We start from the raw sequence: 27,478 nt of genomic DNA, 5'->3' as shown, positions 1-27,478 counted from the left end.
GAGAAACCAGAAAGGTTTGGGGGAAATCTTATACTTCTAGAAGTTTCACAAACAATTTAACATTTTAGAGCCTCATCCTGTGCGGTGCTGTGCATCCTCAACTCCCTTTGCAGCTGAGTGTGCATCTTGTAGGAAATACTTAGAACCTCACAGAGCTGAGACACATATTTGTAAAACATCTCAGTACTACCCTTCTATCTGCCATAACTTCCTATAAGGTTTTGGGTTGCAGAACTCATGAATTTCTAACAGTCAGAATTACTGTATTTCTCCTGATTTCTCCCCTTTTGAGAAGAAATTATGACACTTGGTCTGCCCTAACTCTTGAGTTTCCTTTACCTGAACCAAGAATCCTTCTGTCTTCCCTTGTATCTCTGCACATAATCCTCCATATTAAAAAGACTCTTCTTATGTTAATACCTTGAATGGCATGGGTGAGACGCTATAGAAAGAAATATATGAATGGTTTGCATTTAAGACATGCAGCCTTTGGGAAAGGGGACATCTCTTGGTCTGTCTCTGGGTTCAACCAAAAGCCCACTGAAATCAGTGAGAATCTCTATTTTAGGAATGTACACAGTCTCCCATAACTATCGAAGCTGGGCACCTTCCATATAAAATCAATACTAATAGCTAAGTCCCTAGTGTACTTCCTAGAGTCTTGTTGACTTAAATGGACTTTGGATCATGTCCCCTGTTTGAAAGAGATTGGGCCAACAGAAACTTCAATATAGTTTAAAAAGCAGTTCATTCAGCTATAAAAAAGTGTGCTATTTCATCTTTTAAAACTCTTTTGATACATGGAATTTCCCATTAGAACGTACCAAAGCAATGGTGTCCAAACTGTAAGAAAACTGCCATAAGGAAACCTTAATTATGTGTTGTAATTTAAAATGCAATGGAGAAAATGGCTATTTACCACAGTAACTATCTGAAATATAAAACTGGAGTATGACAGGGGTAGTCTACTATTTGCTTATTAATAACACTTTTATTGTTCCATGATTATTTACAGACCCCAGATTCTAGGATAGATCATGAAGATTTACTCCAAAGGTAACAGTGAACTTTCATTGGTTAGCACTGGCAACTGCTATGATGTCAGTTTACACAGCTGCACATGACAGGGATGAGGACCAGATTCTAAACTCAGAAGTACCCAATTTTCATCCGATCCTCAAAATTGTTCTTGTGCCTGGGTGTGCAAGAGCAGGGTAGAGATCTTTACTGAAAAATTAGGACCTGAGCCATTATGTCCCTAGTCATCCTTAGTTAGTAGCTATAGTTTTTGCTTAAAGAGCACCTTTTACCCCAGGATGTCAGATCTTTTATGAATATTGAGTAAGCCTCATAAAAACTATGATGAAGCCTGCATAGTTAGTGGTATCACCCCCTGCTAACAGATGGGGGAAAACAGAGAAGGGACTTGCCCAAAGTCATACAGGGAGCCATTAGTAGAGTGAAGAATAGACTCCATGAGTCCTGATGCCTAGTCCCCTGCACTAACCTTGAGACCACATTCCATGGATGCTGGAATGATACCCAGTGCTCCTTGCCCATGTTTTATACTGTTGCATTACCACTCATCAGGGTTGTTACATTTGAAGTAAAATAAGAGTCTGATCCTCAGTTGGTGCAGATCTATTTAGCTCCATTGCAGTCACTAGAGCTATGTCCATTTACAACAGCTCAAGTTCTGGCCCTAAGTAAAAGTAGACTAAAATTTAAAAATTATACTTCTAACTATGCATGTACAAACATACAAGCCCACTCACTGGTGTGTGCCATTGCAGGGCCAAATGCATGAACCGAGCACTGAAATTGGTAGTTTCCATGCATAAATGCAGCTACTTGCACACACAATATTTATGTAAATATTTAGCAGAGGGGTGCAAGTTAGATGGGAATAAGGTTGATAAGTTACGAACAAATACCATTGGGAATGAGTTGACAGTTACTATTTCCTTTACCTTTATGTTAAGCCCTGAAATCAGTGTTCTGTTGTGACTCAGCAACAGCGGGTGGCATTACTAAAATCTAGGGAAAGTAGAGGAGACAGATCCCGTCCTGATGGGGGAATGGTTTAGTGATTTTTGTCAGCTGTTAGAAGAAACAGAGCTCTGAGCTCCGGCCTTCTTATGTTAAGAAGAAATCAGTACTGTGCTGTAACATGATTCTGATTTATGAGAAATGTGACAAATCAACTCAGTTTTTTCTTCTATTTATAGCCCAGAAAGGACCCTCCTTCAGGCGAGCATGGGAACGCTATCAGGTGTGTCTTGCTGGGTTGTTCTCAACACTGAACTCTAGGGAAATCCATTGCCAGGTATCATTAAAAGTGTGGTTGGTCCTGCAGTTTTGCTAGGCTCTTTAGAGAGGGTGCAGCACCAGTGTATAGTGTAGCCATAGGTGGGGTGTCAGACTGCTCTAGGGAAGGGCCACTTTGGAGGCAGAATGCAAATGCCCTGGAGTGCAAGGGAATCTCACAGAATAGCTCTCCAGTGACCTCTCCAGCTGACTTTTTGGATAGCACTGACTTGCTCTGGAGAGCGTTGTAGCCACCTCTCCTCGAGTGCAGAGATGATCACCACAACATTGGGATTAGGGAGGGTACTCTTTCCATCTCCCCAAAATCAAAGGGGGCTCTTTTTAATCTTGGAAGTCCCTTCAGAGCTGAGGGAAGTTGGTTGTACATGTTCCCTGTAAATTTCCTCTATTCCATATAATGTGCCATGGCAGCCTAAATCCTGCTCTGCACACAGCAGCTGTTGCTAAAATTGGGAGTTACACAATATCCAGACAGCACCAGGGGCTAGAACAAATAATTCCAACTTCATGCCACTGTTTCAAAACTCATAACACAGAGGAACAACATCACTGATAAGAGTGGAGGGTCCCTGATGTAGCATTTATAATACCTACCAAGAAGCCGGAGATCTTAGCAGTTTGTGGCTGATTTGACTCCATTAAGGGTGAAGTGGCAGAGCAGTAGTTCCCAGGATCTTGGAATATCCTGACTGTGTGTGTTGTTCAGCTCTTGTTAGCAGGTTTAACCCCTCTGTACTGCATCAGCCACTTCCTCTCAAAACTAGCGGAGCAGCATCAGGAACCAAAGCTACGTAAGTTTTTTTTTTTAGCTGAATAATGAATTTAGTGTTGGTGAAAGGTACAGGGCTGAAAGCCCCATGGGACTGAAGTCCTTTAACTGTACTCAAACATATACAGCAAGGGCAGGACAAGCTTCCCTAACACCAACCCTGCCAATGTGGCTCAACTTTCTCCTATCCTTAACAGGAGTGACACATGACTCTGTGGCCCAGGACTGGATTAACTCTCCTGCAGGCTCAGGGCAAGGTGCAGGCTTTGGCTGAGAGGGACTTGCCACAGTCGGTTCCCAGCCAGCGGTGCAGCAGGGCTCAGCCTGCCTGCCTGCCATAGCTCCACGCCGCTCCCGGAAGCGGCCGGCTGCTGGCACGTCTCTGCGCACCCCTGGGGGAGAGGGGGACAGCATGTCTCCATGTGCTGCCCACGCCTGCAGGTACCACCCCTGCAGCTCCTGTGGGGATAAAGCTGGGGGCAGGGGCAGTGTGCGGAGCCGCCTCCCCTCCGCATCCCAGGGGCCGCAGAGACATGCCAGCAGCCGGCTACTTCTGGGAACGGCATAGGACCATGGCATGCAGGCAGCCTGCCTGAGCCCTGCTGCGCCGCTGGACTTTTTGCGGCCCGGAGATCGCGATCGACTGGCAGAGGCTCCAGGATTGACAAGTTGATTGTGATTGACAGGTGGTTGACCACTGAGTTGTATATAATTATGGATGTATTTTTGTGGGGCCTGCCTTAGCTCAAGGCCCTGAGCTGCAGCCCCTAAAGCCCCTGCATTAATCCGGCCCTTCTGTGGCCCATTTAACACACCAGATCTTTTGATTTCAGAGCAGCCCTACCTTTTTGCATCGGCAAAACAATTTTGTGGGTTTGAATGGGGGGTAAACAGATGCCTAGCAACTTGACTGTGTCTTTGGATTTGTACTTAAGTCCCATGCTGTTCTGTTCAATGATTAAATCAGCCAAAGTGTTCTTTAAAAATGACTTGACAATTTCTGCTTTCCTTTTGGGCAACAGAAGCATACTGGATCAAGCTAAAGAAATGGTGAAATGCATGAAAGAGAACCAGGTATGTTTAAAACACTCAGGACTTCAAAAAGCCTAACCATGAACACCAGCACTTTGGAGGGGTGGGGGGTGGGGGTGAAAAGGGGAGGAAAGAAGCGAGGAAAAAATAGTCAAATTTCAAAACATTTTGAACTTTAAAATGTTGATGAAATGTTGAAGTTCAAGATATTTTTGACCAGTTCTATTGAACACAAAACAAAGGGTCTGTTAGATATGGAAAATGCTGCCTTTTAAAAAAAACAAAACCAAAAAACTGTGGTTACTGAACTCCAGTGTTTCTATTAAAAACAAAATCAGACTTGCCATCCCAAAGAACCTACTGTTTGCTTCTGAAGATGTTTGTCCCTGTTTGTCATGATGATCAAAATATTTGGTTAAAGTTAATCCTAGTTTGCCTCCTGCTAATGAAGGATGCTGGATTCCTATGATGGCATGTGGCCTGCTTAGGAATCCTGCTGGAATATAATGGAACTAAGTATGTCTCTCCCATTTCCTCATAGCAATTTAGGGTGGAATTATCACAGATGCCCACTGAGTCTGCTTTCACAAACATCAATGGTTGATTTCAATGAATGCAGCGTTAGGCCAATGATGAATGCTCTGAAAATCCTATTCTGAAGCTTCATGCACTAATTTCCTTGTATTCTGCCCCATTGTTTGGGTCTAAACAGTTGGAAACCTGTGACTTAGTAAAAGGGTCTTGGCCTAACTGGGAAATGTGGTTGTTCAACTGAGTGTGCTGCTCACTCACTATTTTCTGTGCTGGGAGCCCATGGCACTACATGGTCCTTGATGCTATGGGAGGGTGGCCCACAGGTGTTTGGGATTAGATTTAGCATAAAATCTGGTGAATTTGAATCTCCTGTGCAGCTGCTCTTGGGTGCAGCACAAGACTAATGTGGGTCGACAGGCCCCATACACCCATGTTCTCATGGCATCTGCATCACTCACAAGTGTTCAGCTGACTTGAACTCAGCTGATTCTGGTGGTTTTGGGTTTCTGCTAGAGGCGTCACTTAAACCCACAGGAAAGAGGGCTAACGGTTGGTGGGTGGGGAATGCCAGTGATGATCTGGGCTTTTACCTTCTCCCTAGCGCTATTGGTACACAATGCACCAACTGCTTTCTCTTGTGCTCTTTCCTTTCAGATGATAGATTTCCAAAAAGATTGGAAGCTAATCACAGTTTTCTTTAGTGCTGAAAACCTGTGTTCTTCCTGCGCCTCCACCCACCAGGTAAGCTGCCCAGAGTGTGGTCTAAGTCTGAGCGAGGAATCCCAGCTCTGACTATGGGACCTTGGGATTATTATGAGCACTGACCTAAAACCTCAGCCGTACTGGAACCTAAATCTAAGAGTTACTCATCCAGTCAGGAAACAAACATACCATAAGACTCAAAACAGCTTGAGTTAAGAATATCATACCAGCTGCAGAGCAAGACTTACCCGCAGATGCTACTGGTGAATAATTTCAAATAATGAATGAGAAGAGAGTGATATCTTTGCACAGATACTACAGCGGTGGGAACTATGTAAGTACCAAATACATTTTGTGAGCAGAGGAGGCATAAATTAATTCAATAAGTTATTCATTATGAATTTCTTGTCCACCTCAGCCCAGTACTCACTGAAGGAAAAATGCTACTCACTGAATCTCCAACAGCACCTGTCAGGGTTCCTTCCCCACTCTGAACTCTGGGGTACAGATGTGGGGACCCACATGAAAGACCCCCTAAGCTTATTTTTACCAGCTTAGGTTAAAACTTTCCCAAGGCACAAGTTCCACCTTGTCCTTGATCGCTGCCACCACCAAGTGATTTAAACAAACATTCAGGAAGGGCCACTTGGAGCCCTACCTCCCCCCAAAATATACCCCCAAACCCCTACACCCCCTTTCCTGGGGAGGCTTGAAAATAATATCCTAACCAATTGGTTACAAAGTGAGCACAGATCAACCCCCCTGGGTCTTTAGGACACTGAAAAACAATCAGGTTCTTAAAAGAAGTTTATTTAAAAAAAAAAGATAAAAGAATCACCTCTGTAAAATCAGGATGGAAGATAACTTTACAGGGTAACAAAAAGATTCCAAACACAGAGGATTTCCTCTCTAGGCAAAACTTTAAAGTTACAAAAACAGGGATAAACCTCCCACTTAGCACAGGGAAAATTCACAAGCTAAAACAAAAGATAATCTAATGCATTTCTTTGCTATTACTTACTAGTTCTGCAATACTAGATGCTTAGTCCAGATATGGCTTAGGGAGATGTATTTACCCTGCCCTGGTTCCTTTGAGTCCGAGAGAACAAAGCAAAGACACAAACAAAAACCTTCCCCCACCGATTTGAAAGTATCTTCTCCCATTATTGGTCCTTTTGGTCAGGTGCCCACCAGGTTATTTGAGCTTCTTAACCCTTTACAAGTAAAAGAGGAATTAACCCTTTACAGGGTAAGGAGGGATTTTATGCTACCCTTAGATATATGTTTATGACAGCACCTCCTAGAGCACTGCTGTTTTCCTTAAGGATCTCCCATCTTGTCCAACTCAACCTAGGCTGTGAGAGCTGACAAAATTGCAGACCTAGATGGTACAACTGAAGTTGATTGGTGTATCCAATCATTTGCTTTGAGCAGCCAGTGTCCCAAGTCAGATTCTGATGTCTTGTGTCTACACTGCAGCGGGGAGTGCATCTCCCAGCCCAGGTAGGCAGAACTGCACTAGCTCTGCTGGAGCTAGCATGCTAAAAATAACTATGAACTTTGTGGCACAGGCTAACCATTTAAATATATACTCCTGTTGGCCTGGTGGGATAAGGGTTAAGGTTTGGTCTCAGGTGGACAGCAGAAAAGGAACAAAAATCCAAGTCTCTTTAAATGTGTAATATTTTTCTTTGCCCCTCATTTTTCATCAGGGCCACAATATTACCTCCTTGCTTCTCTTTTTGATGTCTCTATTCTATGTGGGTTCTGGTACCACCCTCATGTTCATAGTATCTGAGCATCGTCTAGTAGCACATTAAGCGATGTGACAATTCACTGCTAACATCGGCTGTGTCTTCATCATCCTGCCGAGGAGCTTCACCATTTGGGGGCACTCTGTCCGCTGCAGTTTTACATTTGAGCATTTATATTTTGTACTCACCACTAAGCACCTGCCCGCTTGCCCAGCAAATTCAGCTGGGGTCAAATTCAAACTGGAGGGGTGAGTGAGTGGCAGATTCTCCCTCCTCTTGTCTCCTGGCTGAACCATCCCGGCTATCGAGAACTCTTATCTCTGGCTCATAAAGTTTCTTTGAAAAAGCAATTTCTCTGTGCCTTTGGTGCATCAAGTTGTATTAAATTGTCTGGTTTTTTGTTTGTTTTGTTTGTTTGTTTTTAAATCCTATGAAATGATAAAGCCTGAACCATCTTCTCTTCCCCCCAAGGCTTTAATCAACCCTCTGTAAATTACTCTCTTCAAGGAGTAGAGAGGAGAATTATCTATAAATTCTTGAGAGGAAGTAACACAAAAGGAAAGGAGGAATCGTTGAAGAGGTTAAAGGGGGCATAATAAGGAGTGAGCTGAAAAGGGGAAATTTAACCATGAGGTCAATTAGACTCAATGGAACATGTGCTAAGGAAAGTCACAGAAGCGCTTTTGCCAGAGGTGGCCAAGAGTGAATTGGATGAGGCATTTAAGAGGTTAAAATAGAGGCAATTCCCATGCTACACAAGGAGTGGATGATCTGTGACCGGAGTGTGTCTTCACGCAAAGAAGACAATAGCTGTATGAATATCATTTTCTGTTAGTAATGGCTTTGTTGAGGTAATCTGCTCTAAGGATGGCATAATAGGGCTCTTCCATGTCAGAGTCTTTAGATGAAAACACTCTCTTTGAGGCTGTGATTTTTATGTTTAAATTGTCTAATCATACCCAGTTAAATCATATTATTGGATCCTAGATTCCTCTTGCCTTAGTTGCTGAATAAAGCTGAATCCACAATGTGACTATTACCAGTAGCATCTCTGGTACATTAGCTAAATGAATGGAGCCCATCACTTCTGAGAAACATATGACTTTTGCTTTTCCTGATGGTCTTGATGGTGGCTTGGATTGTCTTTTTTCCAGCTCTGTGCCATGAGCACATGTATGTTTCCACACACCCCATTCTAAACTATTTCTCTCTTAACAGGATAACTGCTCACTGGACAGCATGGAAAGACTTACCAGAGTCTTGGACTTCTTGTATCAAAAAGTAAGATCTCTTCACCAGGTTTAAGCCACTTACTGTACCTGACTCATTTGCCAGGTTACCCCGGATTCCCTGACTGAGGTACATATACAGTTGCAAAGCTTCTGGGTTGGATTTTTAAAAGTGCCTCAGTCACTTAAGAGCACACGTCTCCTTGAATTTAATGGGATTTGTGCTTCTAAGTCAGTCACTTTTGAAAATCCAACCTTTTGTCAGCAAATATTTTATTCACATACACTTTGTATATATCACCATTTTAAAATATCTTTTCATCTATAAAGTGACAACTAGATGTTTGGGTGTCCAGCTAAGGCCTATGCACCACTTAAGTCCTGTTTTGACATCTTAATTGGTGCATTAACCTTGTGATCTCTCTGCACAGGAGTAAATTTCACACCTGTTGAGCCAGGCAGTACATGAAAATATTACATGTTTATTCGTTGATGTAAAATACAGGGTTCTTGGGGATTAGTCAAACAATCGGACTAACTAACACACAAGATGTTGATCCTCTAGCAATGACTGGTGCAGACCAAAAATGGGCATCATCCATTTAAAAAAATCATGTTGAGTTTTTTCCCCTTTCCATTTTTGTCTTAAAACCTCAGTACAAGTCATTTCCTGCTTTGTCCATCCACTGCTCCAGGCAAATCATTATTTCAGTGAAATATTCTGCACCTAGACCATACGGCTTTATTAACACAACTAGCATTTATGAGTATATATCAATGGTAAAATAGAACCTTTCTATGTTTACTGTTAATCCTAGCTAAGGTATTTGTATAGCACCCATCAAGAATTGGTTTTTTTCCCCTCTAACTAAGGTCTAATACATATGCAAAAACTATTACTCTTTGAATGTATTGGGCCAAACCCTGAAGCCTTTTAATAACTTTTTACTCAAATCTCATTCCACAACTCAGCTGTCACCAGCTTCAGTGAGAGTTTTGCCCAAGTCCCATTGGCTCATTGTCATCAAAATCTCTTCCCTTCCCTTCTTACATTTCTGTTCATGTCACTGATGCTCATAACAATGAGATCTTTATGCACATCCATTAGGAAAGCTACATCTTGATTTGGGAGAGAGGAGGTATGAGAGATTAGTGGGCCAGTGTAATAAGGAACATATCACCTCTAGGCCTTGCATACTTCGCTATCTAAATGGTAGTTCACCTGTTTGATTGCAGTCTAGATCAGTAGTAAATGACAGCTGTCATCACCTGGTGGTCTTTCAGTGATTTATGTAAAATGAGTTGATTGGCCACAGTTCACAACCCGTCTTCTCAAACTAATGTTACCCTGGCTGGCAGTCACAGGAGGAGGGACAAGGACTGAATTAGCCATGACTGAGATCACTGATTCTTTGAGAGGGTCCCTCCTGGTCAGGGGTGATGTACATTGATGAGGCAGTTCAGAGGAAGCTGTACCAGTTCTGTGAATAAGTAGAAATCTTCACAGGCAATAAGAGTACTATTTTAAAAATGAATAAAAAGCTCTAATTGCAAATTCTGCGTGTTCATTTTCTACCTCTGTTGCTGTAGGTCCCCAAAGCCTTTATAAACCTGGTGGATTCCACTGAGTTCAGAATCTTCTCTCTTTCACACAGCGATCAGAATAAAATCAGGTAAAGAGACGTTCTTTGAACTACGTAAGGGCCATGATCTCCCTTTAGTGTTCCTGATAGTGTACTGTATTCCCCTCTCCCCAAAACATGGCAAGAATGCTTACCTATTGACTGCACTGTATGTACTAGGGTCTTGTGAGCAGTGCATTTAAAGTTTTTTCAGATGCCTTTAGTACCTAGCAAAATGAAATTCAGCACATTAACACTCAATGTTTTTCCCACAGAAAATTTCTCATTAATGGCAAATAAATTCTAGATCCCAGAAGCCATGAATCGCTGAAAGACTCTAAGATTCTAGAAGCCACAATGTTCAAAAAGGAATATTCTTTGGATTAAAATATTTTATAAACAGCCATAACTACTTATATAGCCATCTTGAAGCACTTCACAAGCTTGCATAGGAGACATTCCACCCATCAGTGAAATGTTCCATGCCAAAGGAGTATTGGCAATTACCTAACAGCTTAGCAATGCTACACTGAAGTTTAGGTCAAGAACAAAGCTATTTAAGTCAAGAAGAGAAAGATCCCTTCTCCAATAGAGATTGCAAGGGGAGATTAAGAAAGCAAAATCTGATGACCAACATTTGAATTTGGCCAGTACACAAGGGTCTACCCCTCTACTCTTGTAAAAAGTGCCATGTGATCTTTAATAACTTCAGGGCATCAGTTTTACATTTCACTCAAAAGATGGAGTAAATAGCCATTGCATAGAAATAGGTAGGTAGAGAGGCCAGATGTGCCTGCTTTAGCCACCAATAAGACTTCATTGAGTTATGGGTTGAATTTGGCTCAGTGTTTACCAGCAGTTCACAAATGATAATTCGTATAGTATAATGTATGATGTGAGAATAACGGCACAGCTTGAGGGCTGCTACCACAATATTAAGGCAGTAGTTCCTATGCAAAGTATTGCAAGAATTCAGTTCGCTAATGAGACGGGAAATGGAAATGTTTGAAAGCTAATGCTAAATTATCTGCAGCAGCTAATTCAAGTACGAGAGTGATGCCCACTTGACAGACCCTGAACTAAACCAAGCCAGGTGTATTTGCCAGCTGAATAGGTTCAAAAGCCAAGAAGCTGTCCAAAGCAATGGTTATGGAAACCAATATAATTCTGGGATAAAGTGGAAGAGCAATGTGTCCCATGTGGTTTCTGGTCTTTGTCAATATGCAGCTTTCTGCATTGATGCTTACTGGGCCTTCAAACTTATTCTGACACATGACAGTCAGTGGCATGTTAGAGTTCCAGCCATGTCCCTATCAAGCGAAAATTTTTACCTGAAAGTAACCTGAAAGTATTGGGGTTTTTTGGTTTTGGTTTTTCATTCTGCAGTAATGCATCCAGGACGCCATGTAACTGTGTTGACAAAGACTCCAAACTTGATGACATCATATTGAGATGGTCCTACCAGGTATGGCTTTTTCCATGTTTCTTGCTTTTTGTTCTAGGTTGGTAAAGGTAGACTGCTATGCTCACGTTCAAGGTTAGGGAGATGAGAGGTTATCTGTCTAATACAAATGTCACCAGATCTGTGATTATGGGGTAACCTATTCTGGCATCAGTAGCATGTGAGAGTAATATAATAGTATAATTAAGCAATCTCAGCACCTCTTGTAGATGCTAATGATTTTATAGCTCATAGTAACGTATGATTTGCCATAGCTAATTAGAGCAATGGTCCTTCTAGTCCAATATCTTATCTCTGGTACTGACAAATGTCAGATGATTTAGAGGAAGCTGGAAACTTCCTATAATACAAGTGGCCGAATGTGCTACTATCTTGTGTCTCTAATTCCTTCTACAAGCTGCAGGGAACCAGTTTTTATTCTTAAGCGTGAGATTTGATTACCTCCCTTAGCTGCTTTAAGAAAATGGTGTTAATCCAATGCAATTCTCTCAGAGCCACAGGGAAATTTCTAATTGTGGCATAAAATGTTGTCTTTGGCTACATCATTTGATTATTGTGGTTTACTAGGGATGGAGATGACCTTAAATTCATTTAAGCCATGGATAAACTGTACTGTGGTCTCTCCAGCCACATGCTGGTGCTGATCCTGTTAAATGGTTGTTATCTATCATTTAGAGTGACTTGGAAAAGCTGCTGAAATCTGGGAGGTATGATGTGAGGGACGACTTCACCATTGTTCTGCAGCCTTTCCTCCAAGAAATAACTCTGCCTCATAGAACGGTGAGTGAACATCACCATTCTTCTCCTTTCTAGGTCACCTTTGGTGACACAACTACAGAAATATTCAGCTGGTCCTTTCACAGAATCATAGAATACTAGGGTTGGAAGAGACCTTAGGGGGTCATCTAGTCCAATCCCCTGCTCAAAGCAGGACCAACACCAATTAAATCATCCCAGCCAGGGCTTTGTCAAGCCAGGCCTTAAAAACCTCTACAGATGGAGATTCCACCACCTCCCTAGGCTATCAAATCCCCCCCTCTCTCTTCTCTTCTGCAGATTAAATAACTCCAGTTCCCTCAGCCTCTACTCGTAAGTCATATCCTCAGCCCCCTAATCATTTTCGTTGCCCTCCGCTGGACTCTTTCCAATTTGTCCACATCGCTTCTGTAGTGGGGGGACCAAAACTGGACACAATACTCCAGGTGTGGCCTCACCAGTGCCAAATAGAAGGGAATAATCACTTCCCTTGATCTGCTGGCAATGCTCCTACTAATACAGCCCAATATGCCATTGGCCTTCTTGGCAACAAGGCACACTGCTGACTCATATCCAGCTTTTTGTCCACTGTAATCCCCAGGTCCTTTTCTGCAGAACTGCTGCTTAGCCAGTCGGTCCCCAGCCTGTAGCAGTGCATGGGATTCTTCTGTCCTAAGTGCAGGACTCTGCACTTGTCCTTGTTGAACCTCATCAGATTTTTTTTTTGGCCCAATCCTCCAATTTGTCTAAGTCACTCTGGACTGTATCCCTACCCTCCAGTATATCTAGCTCTCTCTCTCCCAGTTTAGTGTCATCTGCGAACTTGCTGAGGGTGCAATTAATCCCATCATCCAGATCATAAAGTTGTTGAACAAAACTGGCCCCAAGACCGACCCCGGGGGCACTTCGCTTGATAGTGGCTGCCAACTAGACATTGAGATGTTGATTACTACCCACTGCGCCCAACAATCTAGCCAACTTTCTATCCACCTTATAGTCCATTCATCCGATCCATACTTTTTTAACTTGTTGGCAAGAATACTGTGGGAGACTGTTTCAAAAGCTTTGCTAAAGTCATGACAACTGGTTCTGTGGATATGGGGAAAACAGCGGTTGTGAGATATCTTGACTTTAGCATAGCTTTTGAAACAGTCTCCCACAGTATTCTTGCCAAAAAGTTAAAAAAGTATGGATCAGATGAATGGACTATAAGGTGGATAGAAAGTTGGCCTGAGTGAGAGACAAACTCATTGTGGATGTTATCTGGATCAGGAGTTGATGTACAGTCCAGTCATGCTCTTGATTGGTAAAAGCAGCCATTGGGTTCATGTCCACTCCCAGAGACTGCAATCTCTCAGCAACCAACCATCATTTTAACTGCACAGCTGAAGGCTTTATCTCAATTAGGAGCTCTACCACTGGCCACCAGCTGGGATGCAATGGAGTTTTCTGTGACTGGCTATTCTCTTTTGTCCAGACTATAATCTCCATTCAGTCTTTTAATAATTTGCCAGGCTTTTGACCACAATGCATGAAGTTCAGTTTGGAAACAGTTTTTTTCTATTGCTATTGTCTGGTTTGATCTAGGAGGTGAAAAAGGTCTCTACTTTTATAACCTTGTGTTTGTTCTTGGGGGATTTAAATTTCTGATATAATCTGACTGCATCAGATGACCATCTAGGAATAACTTTAACTTTGATGGAATCCCTGAAGTATAGATTTCATTGCAGCAGATAGAACTTTATTGCAGAAAGGTTAGTAATAGGGAGGCTGTGGAATCCCTGTCATTGTAGGTTTTTAACGAATAGATTAAACAAACACCTGTCAGGGATGGCCTAGATATATTTGGTCCTGCCTCCGTGTGGGAAGAATGGACTTATTAGATGACCTCTTGAGATCCCTTCCAACTCTACATTTTTATGATTCTGCCACTGGAATTTGTGGTCTGTTGCTCTCTAGTTTTTAAATTTTCAGTCATTTTCAGTTCTTTGATGCACATGATTTTAAGAATTACACTGTGACAGCACAGGCTTTCAACTACTAGCTGTTTTTAAATGTAACGCTATATTGCACTTGGTTTCTTCATTTACTTTGATATACTACAAAGCTGCCTAGACCTGCAGGATGTTGTGCATGAGCTACTAACATCTTTCAAACGCTGTGGCTTTTACTTGAAAAATATTGTACTATATGTGCTATCAAAAGGTCACAATCAAGTTCTTTAGGCCAGTGCTTTTAAAATACCCTTAAACATCAGCTTAGAGAAATAGCTCTTTTTTCCAAACCAGGCTCTGTTAATCCTATTAGCATATTCTTCCTCAACCTGCACATGTGACTCTCGCTATCACTACTTGCTTTGCAGTTACTCTGATCTTCCTGCTATATCATGAAATGTATTGCCTTTTCGGAGCTGCCTCCTAGTACCAAGTACATCAGTCACATCTCAGAATGGTGTCCTGTTCTGTCTCTACTCAGAGGCTGCAGTGGAGGTCAGCTTCTGTCTACTTGTTCAGATTATTTAAAAAATGTGTTTTTCCAGTGCTGAGTATCATTTTCTCCTCCAAGCATTGGTTCTAGGCCTTATGCATAAATGAGGTAGCACTGTTCCACCATGTCCTATTCTAAAATACTTTCTCTTCCAGGGCTGGGAGGTTAATGGCACTTCCATACCAAAGACGCCAGAGGAAATTACTGAAGAGGAGTGCTCTGCCTTGGGCGTGGGACTCTGGAACAACATGGTAAGAAGTGTTGAAGATGTTAGGGCTGATTAGGCTTAGCACAAATGCCTGGAACCTCAAAGCCAGCCAGCCCTTAAGTAGGGAGGGTTCTGTCATTAGCAGTACTGCGAGGAATGGGGGAAGCTGATGGAAAGCTCCCTCATAGCTATCACCCTCAGACAGGTAGGGAGACTACCAGGGGCGGCTCCAGGCCCCAGCACGCCAAGCGTGTGCTTGGGGCGGCAAGCCACGGGGGGCGCTCTGCTGGCTCCACAAGGGCAGTAGGCAGGCTGCCTCTGCGGTTTGCCTGCGGAGGGTCCGCTGGTCCCGTGGCTTTGGCGGACCTCCCACAGGTGTGCCTGCGGAGGGTCCGCTGGTCCTGCAGCTTCGGCGGACCTCCCGCAGGTTGCGGGAGGTCCGCCGAAGCCGCGGGACCAGCGGACCGTCCGCAAGCAAGCCGCGGAAGGCAGCCTGCCTGCTGTGCTTGGGGCGGCAAAATTCCTAGAGCTGCCCCTGGAGACTACTCTATATTTAAAGGTGTAGTACAGAGTCCAGAATGACCTCTCCTTCCAGTTACAAAGCTATGTACACTGCAGTAAGCATTTTGAAATGTCCCTGAGATGTCCTCCTTTCAATAACAGAGCCTCCTCAATATGGGGCAGGCACAAAGACACATAAGGGTACAGAAATGTAAAGAAAAATCCCTTCTGTTGGTGAGCCTGGCTTCTCTCACAGGGTCACAGCTCAGCTACACAGAACCCCATTCAGGAGAATGCATCCGGGTCTTGGCCTGGCCTTCCAGTTCCTAAACTGATGTTATAACATTACAGCACTGAGCATAATGGGGTCCTAATCTGCAACTGGGGCTCCTACGTACTACGTACAAATAATAATATATTCTTTTATACCATTTTGCCAAAATGTTCCTATTTTGAGTTGGATGGTTGGTCTGGAGGCTCCTCCATTTCTGCCTCAAGGCTTGGATCCAGGATAGACAGACTCCTTACAGCTGTGGAAGGCTGCAAATGTCTCTCTCTGGGGACTGGTGCGTCAAAGAAACACGGACACTCCTAACCCCAGAGCATAAGAGCCAAAAGGCAATTTGCATTAGCAACATTTTTTTTTGCACCTATCTAAAGTGAAATCTGGTCCCAGTGTTTTGTGGGTTGTTTTTTTTGTTTGTTTGTTTTTGAGGAGGAGCAGATATTCATGAATGAACCAGATGCTGGCATCTAAAATTAAAAGTGTTATAGAATTTTTTTTTAAACTAAGGGCTGGGGGAAAAGCCAACAGGTGCAGAGGAGCTGTTCAGCTGGAGACATCCCCTATGGATGAATTTATTAACTAGTGAAGAACAGTCTAACATAAGAGTCCCATTTAAATATAACACATGAAGGCAAGCAACTGAATATTGACAAAATGTACAAGTGCTTATATACAAAGACTAGAAGTCTAAATGCTAAGATGGGTGAACTAGCATGCCTGGCATTAAAGAACGATATTGATATAACAGGCATTGTGGAAACTTGGTGGAATGAGGATAATCAGTGGACATGGTACTACCAGGTTGCAATATATATCTGAGAATGACAGAGTAGATCGTGCTGGTGGGAGAGTGGCACTATATGTGAAACAAAGCCTAAGTAAAAATCTTAAATAAATCAAACTGTACCATAGAATCTCTATGGATAGAAATTCGATGCTGGAACAATAAGAGTAGAGAAGTAGGAATTTATACTGACCTCCTGCCCAGCATGGTGTCTGTAGAATGCTCAGGGCAATTAGAGAGGGTTCAAAGGCAGAAAATGCAATAATAATGGGGGATTTCAATTATCCACGTATTGACAGGGTATGTATAACCTAAGGAAGGGATGCAGAGATACAATTTCCTGAGCAGCTTATCATGGGTGCAACAAGGGGAGAGGCAATATCTTAAAAGAAGCTCAAACTAACAACTGCAAATAAACAAAACAGAGACAACCCCCCCGCCCAATGTAGGATAGCTAAACAGCAGAGTAAAAGAGGCAGTTACAGGCAAAAAAGCAACCCTCAACAATAGAAAGGAGTATAGATTCTGGCAGATTTAGTGTAAAAGTATAATTAGGTAAGCCAAGGTGGGTGAACTAGAGTGCCTAGTATTAAATGGGGATATTGATATAATAGGCATCACAGAAACCTGGTGGAATGAGGATAATCAATGGGACACAGTAATACCAGGGTACAAAATATATCGGAAGGACAGACCAGGTTTTGCTCGTGGGGGAGTGGCACTATATGTGAAAGAAAGCATAGAATCAAATGAAGTAAAAATCTTAAATGAACTAAATTGTACTATAGAATCTCTATGGATAGTAATTCCATGCTTGAAAAGTAAGAATATAGCAGTAGGGCTATATTACAGACCAACTGACCAGGATGGTGTTAGTGACTCTGAAATACTCAGGGAGATTAGAGAGGCTATTAAAATAAAAAAACTCAATAATAAAGGGGGAGGGATAGCTCAGTGGTTTGAGCATTGGCCTGCTAAACCCAGGATTGTGAGTTCAATCTTGAGGGGGCCATTTAGGGGTCTGGGGATTAGTCCTGCTCTGAGCAGGGGATTAGACTAGATGATCTCCGGAGGTCCCTTCCAACCCCAATATTCTATGATTCACTTAAATAATGGGGGCTTTCAACTATCCCCATATTGACTGGGTACATATAACCTCAGGAAGGGATGCTGGGATAAAGTTTCTTGACACCTTAAATGACTGCTTCTTGGAGCAGCTAGTCCTGGAACCCACAAGAGGAGAAGCAATTCTTGATTTAGTCCTAAATGGAGCACAGGATCAGGTCCAAGAGGTGAATATAGCTGGACCACTTGGTAATAGTGATCATAATATAATTAAATTTAACATCCCTGTAGTGGGGAAAACTCCACAGTGGCCCAACACTGTAGCCTTTAATTAAAGAAAGGGGAACTACACAAAAATGAGGAAGTTAGTTAAACAGAAATTAAAAGGTACAGTACCAAAAATAAAATCCCTGCAAGCTGCATGGAAACTTTTTAAAGATACCATAATAGAGGCTCAACTTAAATGTATACCCCAATTTAAAAAACATAGTAAGAGAACCAAAACGAGCCACTGTGGTTAAACAACAAAGTAAAAGAAGCAGTGAGAGGCAAAAAGGCATCCTTTTAAAAAGTGGAAATTAAATCCTAATGAGGAAAATAGAAAAGAGCATAAATTCTGGCAAATGAAGTGTAAAAATATAATTAGAAAGACCAAAAAAGAATTTGAAGAACAGCTAGCCAAAGACTCCAAAAGTAATAGCAAACATTTTTTTAAAATCAGAAGCAGAAACCTGCTAAACAACCAGTGGGGCCACTGGACGATCACGCTGCTAAAGGAGCACTCAAAGACGATACGGCAATTGCAGAGAAACTAAATTAATTCTTTGCATTGGTCTTCACTGTTGAGGATGTGAGAGAGATCCCCAAACCTGAGCCATTCCTTTTGGGTGACAAATCTGAGGAACTGTCCCAAATTGAGGTGTCATTAGAGGAGGTTTTGGAACAAATTGATAAACTAAACAGTAATATGCCTCCAGGACCTGATGGTATTCAGCCAAGAGTTCTGAAGGAACTCAAATGTGAAATTGCAGGACTACTAACTGTCATCTGTAACCTATCATTTAAATTAGCTTCTGTATCAAATGACTGGAGAATAGCTAATGTGACACCAATTTTTAAAAAGGGCTCCAGAGGTGACCCTGGCAACTACAGGCCAGTAGACCTCACTTCAGTACCAGGAAAATTGGTTGAAACTATCTTAAAGAACAAAATTGTCAGACATATAGATGAACATAAATTGTTGGGAAATAGTCAACATGGTTTTTGTAAGGGGAAATCATGCCTCACCCATCTACTAGAATTCTTTGAGGGGGGTCAACAAGCATGTGAACAAAGGAGATCCAGTGGAGATAGTGTATTTAGATTTTCAGAAAGCCTTTGACAAGGTCTCTCACCAAAGGCTTTTAAGCAAAATAAGCAGCCATGGGATAAGAGGGAAGGTTCTCTCATGGATTGGTAACTGGTTAAAAGATAGGAAACAATAGATAGAGGTCTATTAAAATCATGAGTGGTATAGAGAAAGTAAATAAAGAAGTGTTATTTATTCCTTCTCATAATACAAGAACAAGAGGCCACCAAATGAAATTAATAGGTAGCAGGTTTAAAACAAATACAAGAAAGTATTTTTTCACACAATGCACTATCAACCTCTGGAACTCCTTGCCAGAGGGTGTTGTGGTGGCCAATACTATAACAGGGTTCAAAAGGGAGCTAGATAAGATTCATGGAAGATAGGTCCATCAATGGCTAATAGCCATTGATGGACCTGAATGGTGTCCCTAGCCTCTGTTTGCCAGAAGCTGGGATTGGGTGACAGGGCATGGATCACTTGATGATAACATGTATGTTCATTCCCTTTGGGGCACCTGCCATTGGCCACTGTCAGAGGACAGGATACTGGGCTTGATGGACCTTTGGTCTGACCCACTATAGGCCATTCTTATGTTCTTAAGAAAGAATTTGAAGAACAATTAGCTTAGGACTCAAAAATTAACAGCAATTTTTTAAAAGTACATCAGAAGCAGGAAGCCTGCCAAACAATCAATGGGGCCAATGGATGATCAAGGTGCTAAAGGAGCACTCAAAGAAGAAAAGGCTGTTGGGGAGAAGCTAAATGAATTCTTTGCATTGGTCTTTTCTGTAGAGTATACAGGGGAGATTCCCACTCCTGAGCCATTCTTTTTAGGTGACAAATCTGAGGAACTGTCACAGATTGAGGTGTCAATAGAGGAGGTTTTTCAATAAATTCATAAATTAAACAATAAATAACAAGGTCCAGATGGTATTCACCCAAGAGTTCTGAAGGAACTCAAATATAAAATTGCAAATCTAACTGTGGTATGTAACCTATCGCTTAAATCAGCCTCTGTACCAAATGACACCATTTAAAAAAAAAAAGACTCCAGAGGTGATCCTGGGCATTACAGCCAATAAACCTAATTTCAGTACCAGGCTAATTGGTTGAAACTATAGTAAAGAACAGAATTATTAGACACATAGATGAACATGATATGTTGGTGAACAGTTAAAATGGCATTTGTAAAGGGAAATCATGCCTCATCAATCTACTAGAATTTTTTGAGGGAGTCAACAACCATGTGGACAAGGGGGATACAATGTATTTGGGCTTTCAGAAAGCCTTTGACAAGGTCCCTCATCAAAGGCTCTGAAGCAAAATAAGAAGTCATGGGATAAGAGGGAAAGTCCTCTCATGGATTAGTAACTGATTAAAAGACAGGAAACAAAGGGTAAGAATATATGGTCAGTTTTCACAATGGAGAGATTCTGTACTGAGACCTGTGCTATTCAAAATACTCATAAAATGATCTGAACAAGGGGGTGAACAGTGAGGTGGCAAAATGTGCAGATAGTTAAGTCCAAAGCTGACTGCAAAGAGTTACAAAGGGATCTCACTAAACTTGATGATTAAACAACAAAAAACAGATGAAATTCAATGTTGATAAATGCAAAGTAATGCACTTTCAAAAAATAATACCAAGTATACATACAACATAATAGGGGCTAAATTAGCTGTTCCTACTCATGAAAACATCATCATGGATAGTGCTCTGAGAACACCCACTCAATGTGCAGCAGCTCTCATCAAAGCTAAGAGAATTTTAGGAACCAGTAGCAAAGGGATAGGTAATAAAACAGAAATATCATAATGCCACTATATAAATCCATGGTATGTCCACACCGTGAATACTGCATGCAGTTCTGGTCAGCTCATCTCCAAAATAATATATTAGAATTGGCAGAGGTGCAGAGAAGGTGCAACGAAAATGATGAGGGGTATGGAACAGCTTCTATATGAGGAGAGATTAAAAAGATTGGTATTCTCCTTAAAATGGAGATGACTATATGATAGATGGTTTTGAGCAAGTGAATAGGGCAGTGTTATTTACCACTGCACATAACACAAGAATTAAGGGTTCATGAAAGATAGGTCCGCCAATGGTTATTAGCCAAGAGGGTCAGGGACGCTACCCCATGCTTTGGGTTTCCCTAAACCTCCAACTGCCAGAAGCTGAGCGTGAAATACAGATCACTGGAAACTGCCCTATTCTGTGCTTTCTCTCTGAAGCATTTGGCATCAGCTACTGTCAGAGACAGGTTATTGGGCTAGATGGGCCATTGGTCTGACCCAGTATGGCTTTTCTTATTTATCAAAGCATCTGCAGTTCCCACTTCAGGGCAGGTTAAGAAGCTAAAAACAAAATCTAGTGAGCAGTTCAATAAACACAATTTAAGAATGAATCCTTGCAGATCTGTAGTTTTAATTTCTGTCACTTACTGGCTACTGGAGGGTTAAAAACTAATTGTAATTAAGGCTAAGTTTTTGTCATGGTTATTTTTAGTAAAAGTCACGGACAATAAACAAAAATTCATGGAAGCCATGACCTGTCCCTGACTTTTACTAAAAATATCCCTGACAAAAGGGGTTGGCGGGTTCAGCACCCATTGCTGCTGGGGCTTCTGGGTCCCCCACTGCTGCAGTGCATGGGAGCTCAGGGGTCCCCCTGCCCACAGGGCAGCTGGGCAGCTGCAGGGGGTCCCCCCTCCGCCCACTGTAGCTAGGCACTGCAGGGAGTCCCCCTGCCCGTCGCAGCTGGAGAGCTGTGGGGTCCCCCCACCAGGGCAGGGGCTGGGAGCTGCGGAGGACAGGGGGCTGGCTGGGAGCTCCAGCCCCGGGGCAGAAAATGTCACAGAGAGCAATGGAAGTCACAGATTCCGTGACTTCCATGAGCTCCATGACATAGCTTTCATCGTAATTAAGGCTGTAACCTTGGAACAAAAGGGCTGCCGCTCTGTTATCCATGAACACTCATTGGGATAACGTCAAAGTTCATGTCTCAACTCTTTTACTGCAAGGCCGATGCCATGATAAGATATGTTACGCTCCTGTGTCATTGTGTTTGGCTCCGTTCCACTAGCTAAATTAATACGAGGAGACTGGAAGCCAATTTTAGCACTGTCACACAGTCTGCCTGTGAGATCAGGCCAGTCACTTAACTTCCTTGTGCCTCAGGTTTCCCACTTGTAAACCAGGGCTGAAGATACTTGCTTAACTTGCACAGATATTACTAGCACTAGTTCAATGATTTGTAAAATATTTGAAGACAGAAAACACTTCCTAAACTAAATATTATTTTTAAATGGGTTTAAGTGCAAAACTACTGAGGTAATTCACACACATATGAAAGAGTTAGGGCAACAATCTGCCTATCTGCTAAGCACAATTTTTTTTCCGTGAAATTTCTATGAAAATGATTTTTTTCCCCACTGGGTGCAAATAATGAATTTACTTGAGGGGGAGGGAGCTAATTTTGCCAATTTTTGCCACCAAAAATTACACTTTGCTAACTGAAGGTGGAAATATTTTGTCTGGGGTCAGCTTGGCCAATATTTTAAGGATCCTGGATTTCATTGGCAAACTGCATCAGGTAGGGAAGCCAGAGGAGATTCTTACTAAAGTCTTAAAGTAGAATCCACCTTCATGCCTCTCATCCCCACCCCACGTCTTTACTGGACTATGCAGCTGGCATTTCAGCCACTAAAATTGGAGACTGGATTAGAACGTTGTCATTCCTGGGTTCACTTGCTCAGTTCATGGAGCCTATTAAGCCTCCCTTTCCTCCAGTCTTTCCAAATCCCAGCTCTCCAGATTCCAGTGTGTGCAGAATGCCACATGCTGCCTTCTTTCTCACACGTATTGTACAACAAGTGTGACATCCCCATCCCCATCCTGAAACAACTCTACTGCCTCCCCATTCATTGCAGGGTCCAGTACAAAACTGCACTCCAGGGGTGAAATCCTGACTCCACTGAAGTCAATTTATCCCCATATGTTCAAAGTGTTCCATGGATGTGTACACCAGTCTACCTTGTCCTCTCTCTCTCTAGCTCCCGCTCAAATCCCTGCCCTCACCTAGCATCAAACTCCCGTGTCTGCCTTCACACAGTAATCTGGTATCTGTTGGTGAGAGAGCCTTCTTCTCTGCAACTCTGGCCATTGGAACAGCCTCTCTGTATCACTCTGCTTTGATGATTCTCCGTATAAATTCACATCTCTTCTGAATACATATCCTTTATTTGGCCCCCTTGACTACACCCGCTAACATTCCCCTCTTCTATACTTTATTCTTGTCACTTTAATTCTGGAAACATTTTGGGAAACTTGTGTGTGTGTGTGGCAGACGTTAAGCAAAATGAAGTTGTACTGTCAAAGATGGGCCTCTCCAGGATTTGCTGTCCACTTCTTATATTTTTGGAGATGCCATTTGAGTCGATGAACTGACCTAAGGTGAGAAAAATACTTAGTTCAGTTTTGCTTTTGTTTTTTGTTTGGATGCTTCCCTATCTGTTTGTCTCCATGCCTCTCCTCTTTCAACACTGAAATCTCTTAGTAAAGCTGGAGGTTCTCAGAAAGGCATCTCTCTGGGTAGACTTTGTTATCTGCAATCCCTTTGATGGTTGCCTACAATTGCGTGAGACTAGATGACAGGTCAGAATCTTTGGAGTTTAAAAGGCACGGAAGATTTCTTTATCTGCTCTGCATCTCTGACAAGGGGAAGCTCTTACTCTCATCAGAATAACATCCAGCGATATCTGCTAAAAAACAAACCCACTGCAGGGGGACTGATACGAGATATAAATCATGGCCAGTGTGACAGTAAATACGCAGCAGAGTAGGAAGAAGCCCATTTTTTTGTCTCCAAAATGCTCTGCTCCTTCCACTTGATATGTGAATTCCAGGTGCCCTGTAGATGTTTTACAAAATGCTTAATTGCTGGTTGGGAGCGAGGTTCCAACAAACTTTATATATTTAAGAAAGTGGTTTGTTAAAAATTGGCAGGTGGTTGGGAAAAGCTGTGAGTAGTTATTTGTATATTTAGTCCACCATCACTTCACCATGCTGATATCTACAATGGGCAGTTTGATTAATTTGGTAAATGCTTTGCAACATTATCTCCGGAAATATATCTAGGTGCTAAGTGCCTTTCATTTATATTAAAGAATTTAGACAAGAAGCTTTTACTCTTGTCTTCAGCTATGATTCATGTAACAAAATAGACCATGAAAAGTCCAGCCCTATAAGATAGGGTTCTTGCCTTCCTGACTTGTTTTTCCCTAACTGGGTAGTGACCACAGAGGGATTTGTACTATGCATCATCCTCTATATACTCATTAAATGTTTTACTTTCATTTTGGGAACATAGGAATTGCCCAGCTGGATAAGACCAGTGGTTCATTTAGTGTTTGACAGTGGCCAGTAACAGAAAATTCAGGGGAATGTGAAAAATTCTGTGGTGGACCAAATAGAATAACCTGCCCCTGGGATAAATACCTTTCTGTCTCCCATCAGTTAGGGATTAGCTTATGTCCTAAAGTGTGAAGGTTTAAAGCCTTTCTAATATTTTTAAAATCTTGTCTAATGTAACTGTGGCTCTTCTCATTATCCATACAAATGTCTAATCCTTTCTTGAAATCTACCAACCTCATGGTCATAAGACTGTGACTACGTGTTCCACAGGCTATGGTGTGTAAAAATCAGGGACGGCTCCAGGCACCAGCCCAGCAAGCAGCTGCTTGGGGTGGCCAACGGTGAGGGGCGGCACGTCCAGGTTCTTTGGTGGCGGGTCCCTTGGTACCTCTCGGAGCGAAGAACCAGCCACCAAATTGCCACCGAAGACTGAAGCAGCGGTGGTAGAGCAGCAGATTGCGATTTGTTTTGTTTTGCTGCTTGGGGCAGTAAAAGCCCTGGAGCCGGCCCTGGTAAAAATAACATTTCATTTTATCAGTTTAATTAAACAGCCACTCATGCTTGCTTATGCGAGAGTAAGGTGGGAGTTCTGAAATTACTTTTTCTCTACCATTCATTATGGTCTATATTTCAGTCATGTTCCTTCCTATTCCTCGCCTCTCTAAACTAGACTCCTTTCCAAATGCTTTTCCAACAGAAGTCTCTAAGCATTTGTATCCCCTGTTTCTGAACCCTTTGTCTTGTTTCCTTTTAGATGGAATGACCAAAACTGCACATTCCAGGCGAGAATGTAACAATGACTTATATAATAGCATTCTGATATTTTCAGTGTTTTCTATTGCATTCCTGATGCACCCTTGCTTTTCTGACCATGGTTGTACATTGAGCAAAGACTTGCCTTGAGTGATCTACAATGGTGCCCAAGTTTCTTTATTGAGTATTTACAGTTAATTTACAACCCAGCAAGGAGTAAGAGTAGTTCAATTATTCCTTCCAATATTCATCTTGCATTTGTCAATATTCAGTTTCATCAGCTGCCATAATGTTGCATTAATAGTTGTCCTGTCTTGTGGGAAGAGAAACAAGGGGTGGTAGAAAAAACAGTCCTGTATCCAGCCTTGAGGTGCAACACATAGTGCTTTTGTAACAAGCTGTGGCTGCATATATATAAAAAAGGGAATAAAAAGCAGTGCCATCAAAAGCATAAGCCCAGCTCACTTGAGATAAAAGAGCAAATCCATTAGCTGTGATAATAGCCAGCTTGTAATTCTGTGGGCTCTGTTCCCCAGAAGGATGGTGCACATACACTAAGGCATTATATTACACTTCTGTGACGCTTTATCACAAAGTAGGATCACAGGGAGTGATTAAAAATAGCAACCAAATCAAAATGAAAGAATCAGGATGGTGCCGTTGCTCTATCAGAGTTAAGATTGTGTTTCATTTTGTACTTAAAGAGTTCAAGTTCTTTTTTTTTTACATGAGAAACAGTGTATCTGCCCAAATTTTCAGCACATAATCTCTCAGTAAAGCTTGCATTTTCTGAGCAGTTTCAAGAAAATCAGTTAATTAGTCTGAGCTCTAATCAGTTAAAAATTGGCCCCTAAAAAAGGTTCACATTTTGAGTCTTGTGATTTTCCTGGGCTTGTGACAGGGGGTACTGGGCTTTCTCTGCCCCTTGCTGGAGGTGTTGCCTTCCTGACACACCCTCCCAACAGAAAGGTATCACTGGGGAAAAAGAGCCAGTGAGCTTGCACCTCCGAGAACAGCTTAGAGAAGCCACTCAGGCTCTTGTCCTGGTGGAGTCAACAAACTTGGTTCTCCAGAGGCTAAAAGGGGAGAGAAGAGGCAGTACCCAATCAGGGCCTACTAGATGAGATAAGAAGCCTTGCCTGATTCTTCCGAGGGTGAATTCTGGTTGGAGCTGGGACAAGAGAAGAGCTCCCTGAACCTAACCCAAAGAACCCAGGCCTGCCTCAGGGCTAAACAATCCAACTGAACTGCAGTTAAAGTGGGCAATAAACTGGTGATGGTGGTAGCGGGTCTGAAAACCCTAGGGGCCCTTTTGAGTTGAATTTCAATCAATTGATATATGACTAGCAAGGAGTGTTGGCACAAGAGGCTTTGCTCCTGGTGAACTTTGACAAGGCCCCTTAAAAACTATTCACTGTAGAAAGCCATCCTCCCTAAATGAATGAAGTGTGATTTTTTTTCCCCCCAGAATATAAGGTAGATGGGGGCGGCAGGAATGCTGGGGGAAGTGTGACTGTTAAGGGTAGTGGGGAGATTGGGGAAGGGGGTTGGAAGGTTGGCATCCCTACTGAGGCAGAGTTAAGGTGGTGGTGGTAGCTCTAGTGGGGAAATATGGCATCTCCAGGTGGAGGAGTAAGAAGTTGGTCATGTGCGATGCCTTAACTTTTCATTTCCTTGCTTTTGTGGTTTTATGTTATGCATAGAGCCACCTTAAGGCACACACAAGACTGTGTTTTTGTGTACCGGTATATGTTAGAGATGGGCCTGCAGTAAAACTCTAGATCCTAACACGCCTGATTTACGGCTCCATCCCCTTGAGTATAAGACACTTTTATTTTGTTCTCTTCTAGGTGGAACCAGTTGGGCAGAAGGAACATTATCATTATGCAGAGCTGCTTCAGGCCCAGTGCCCATCTCAGGTAAGAGGGCTTTCTTTTTAACGTGGGATTTTAACTGCTGCTTACAGAATTTCCAAGTTATCTAACTGTTTATACAGATGTGTGTCTGTTTTAAGAGACTGCTGCTCATTCCTAAACGTGTGGGGAGACACTTCCTGAGTCTGCTCACAACGCTTTAGGTTACAAATGGCCTCTAAGCCTCTTTAACTATTTTGTATTCTTAAAATGCTGAACCACTGAGGATGTTTGCCTGAGAAGTGGACTTCTTGGCAGCGTGTGGTTAAACCACCTTGCTACACTGGATCTTTCACACTGGTTCAGATGCTGGGTGCATCTTGTCTGAAATGAATAAAGTGAATTATTCTTTAAAGGGAGGGAACTGTCTGTATTTGGATCAATTTCAGCAGTAAAATGGAGTCCCACACAGAGTGAAGAACTTGGACCAGCAGTGACTTGAATCAGTTTTTTGTCTGATCTGAAAGTGTCCAATTGTCTTCAGCAGCAGCTGATTGTCTTTCTGTTATGGCCATTAAATGTATCTT

At 42.3% G+C, this 27,478-nt stretch overlaps 1 protein-coding gene and 1 long non-coding RNA gene across 5 annotated transcripts in view; one reads left to right on the top strand and one right to left on the bottom strand.

Annotated features, from left to right (window-relative positions):
* Nucleotides 1–27,478, top strand: part of PLB1 (phospholipase B1) — a 120,677-nt gene that overhangs the window by 14,231 nt on the left and 78,968 nt on the right. For all 4 annotated transcript variants that reach the window (XM_039532426.1, XM_039532429.1, XM_039532427.1 and 1 more), the window contains 11 exons: nt 1,016–1,056; nt 2,229–2,272; nt 3,035–3,119; nt 4,120–4,171; nt 5,318–5,404; nt 8,338–8,400; nt 9,939–10,021; nt 11,357–11,435; nt 12,108–12,212; nt 14,831–14,926; nt 26,889–26,957. In XM_039532426.1, coding sequence (XP_039388360.1) covers nt 1,016–1,056; nt 2,229–2,272; nt 3,035–3,119; nt 4,120–4,171; nt 5,318–5,404; nt 8,338–8,400; nt 9,939–10,021; nt 11,357–11,435; nt 12,108–12,212; nt 14,831–14,926; nt 26,889–26,957 — 804 coding nt within the window. The remainder of the gene's footprint in view (nt 1–1,015; nt 1,057–2,228; nt 2,273–3,034; nt 3,120–4,119; nt 4,172–5,317; nt 5,405–8,337; nt 8,401–9,938; nt 10,022–11,356; nt 11,436–12,107; nt 12,213–14,830; nt 14,927–26,888; nt 26,958–27,478) is intronic.
* LOC120402061 lies at nt 23,123–25,030 on the bottom strand. Its single transcript, XR_005596937.1, has 3 exons — nt 24,896–25,030; nt 24,520–24,794; nt 23,123–23,320 (listed from the first exon to the last, which is right to left on the bottom strand). It is a non-coding gene; the product is annotated as an uncharacterized LOC120402061 (long non-coding RNA).

This window comes from Mauremys reevesii, linkage group 3, assembly GCF_016161935.1.
Source record: "Mauremys reevesii isolate NIE-2019 linkage group 3, ASM1616193v1, whole genome shotgun sequence".
NCBI classification, from domain to species: Eukaryota; Metazoa; Chordata; order Testudines; family Geoemydidae; genus Mauremys; species Mauremys reevesii.
This window is presented reverse-complemented; position numbering and strand designations above follow the sequence as displayed.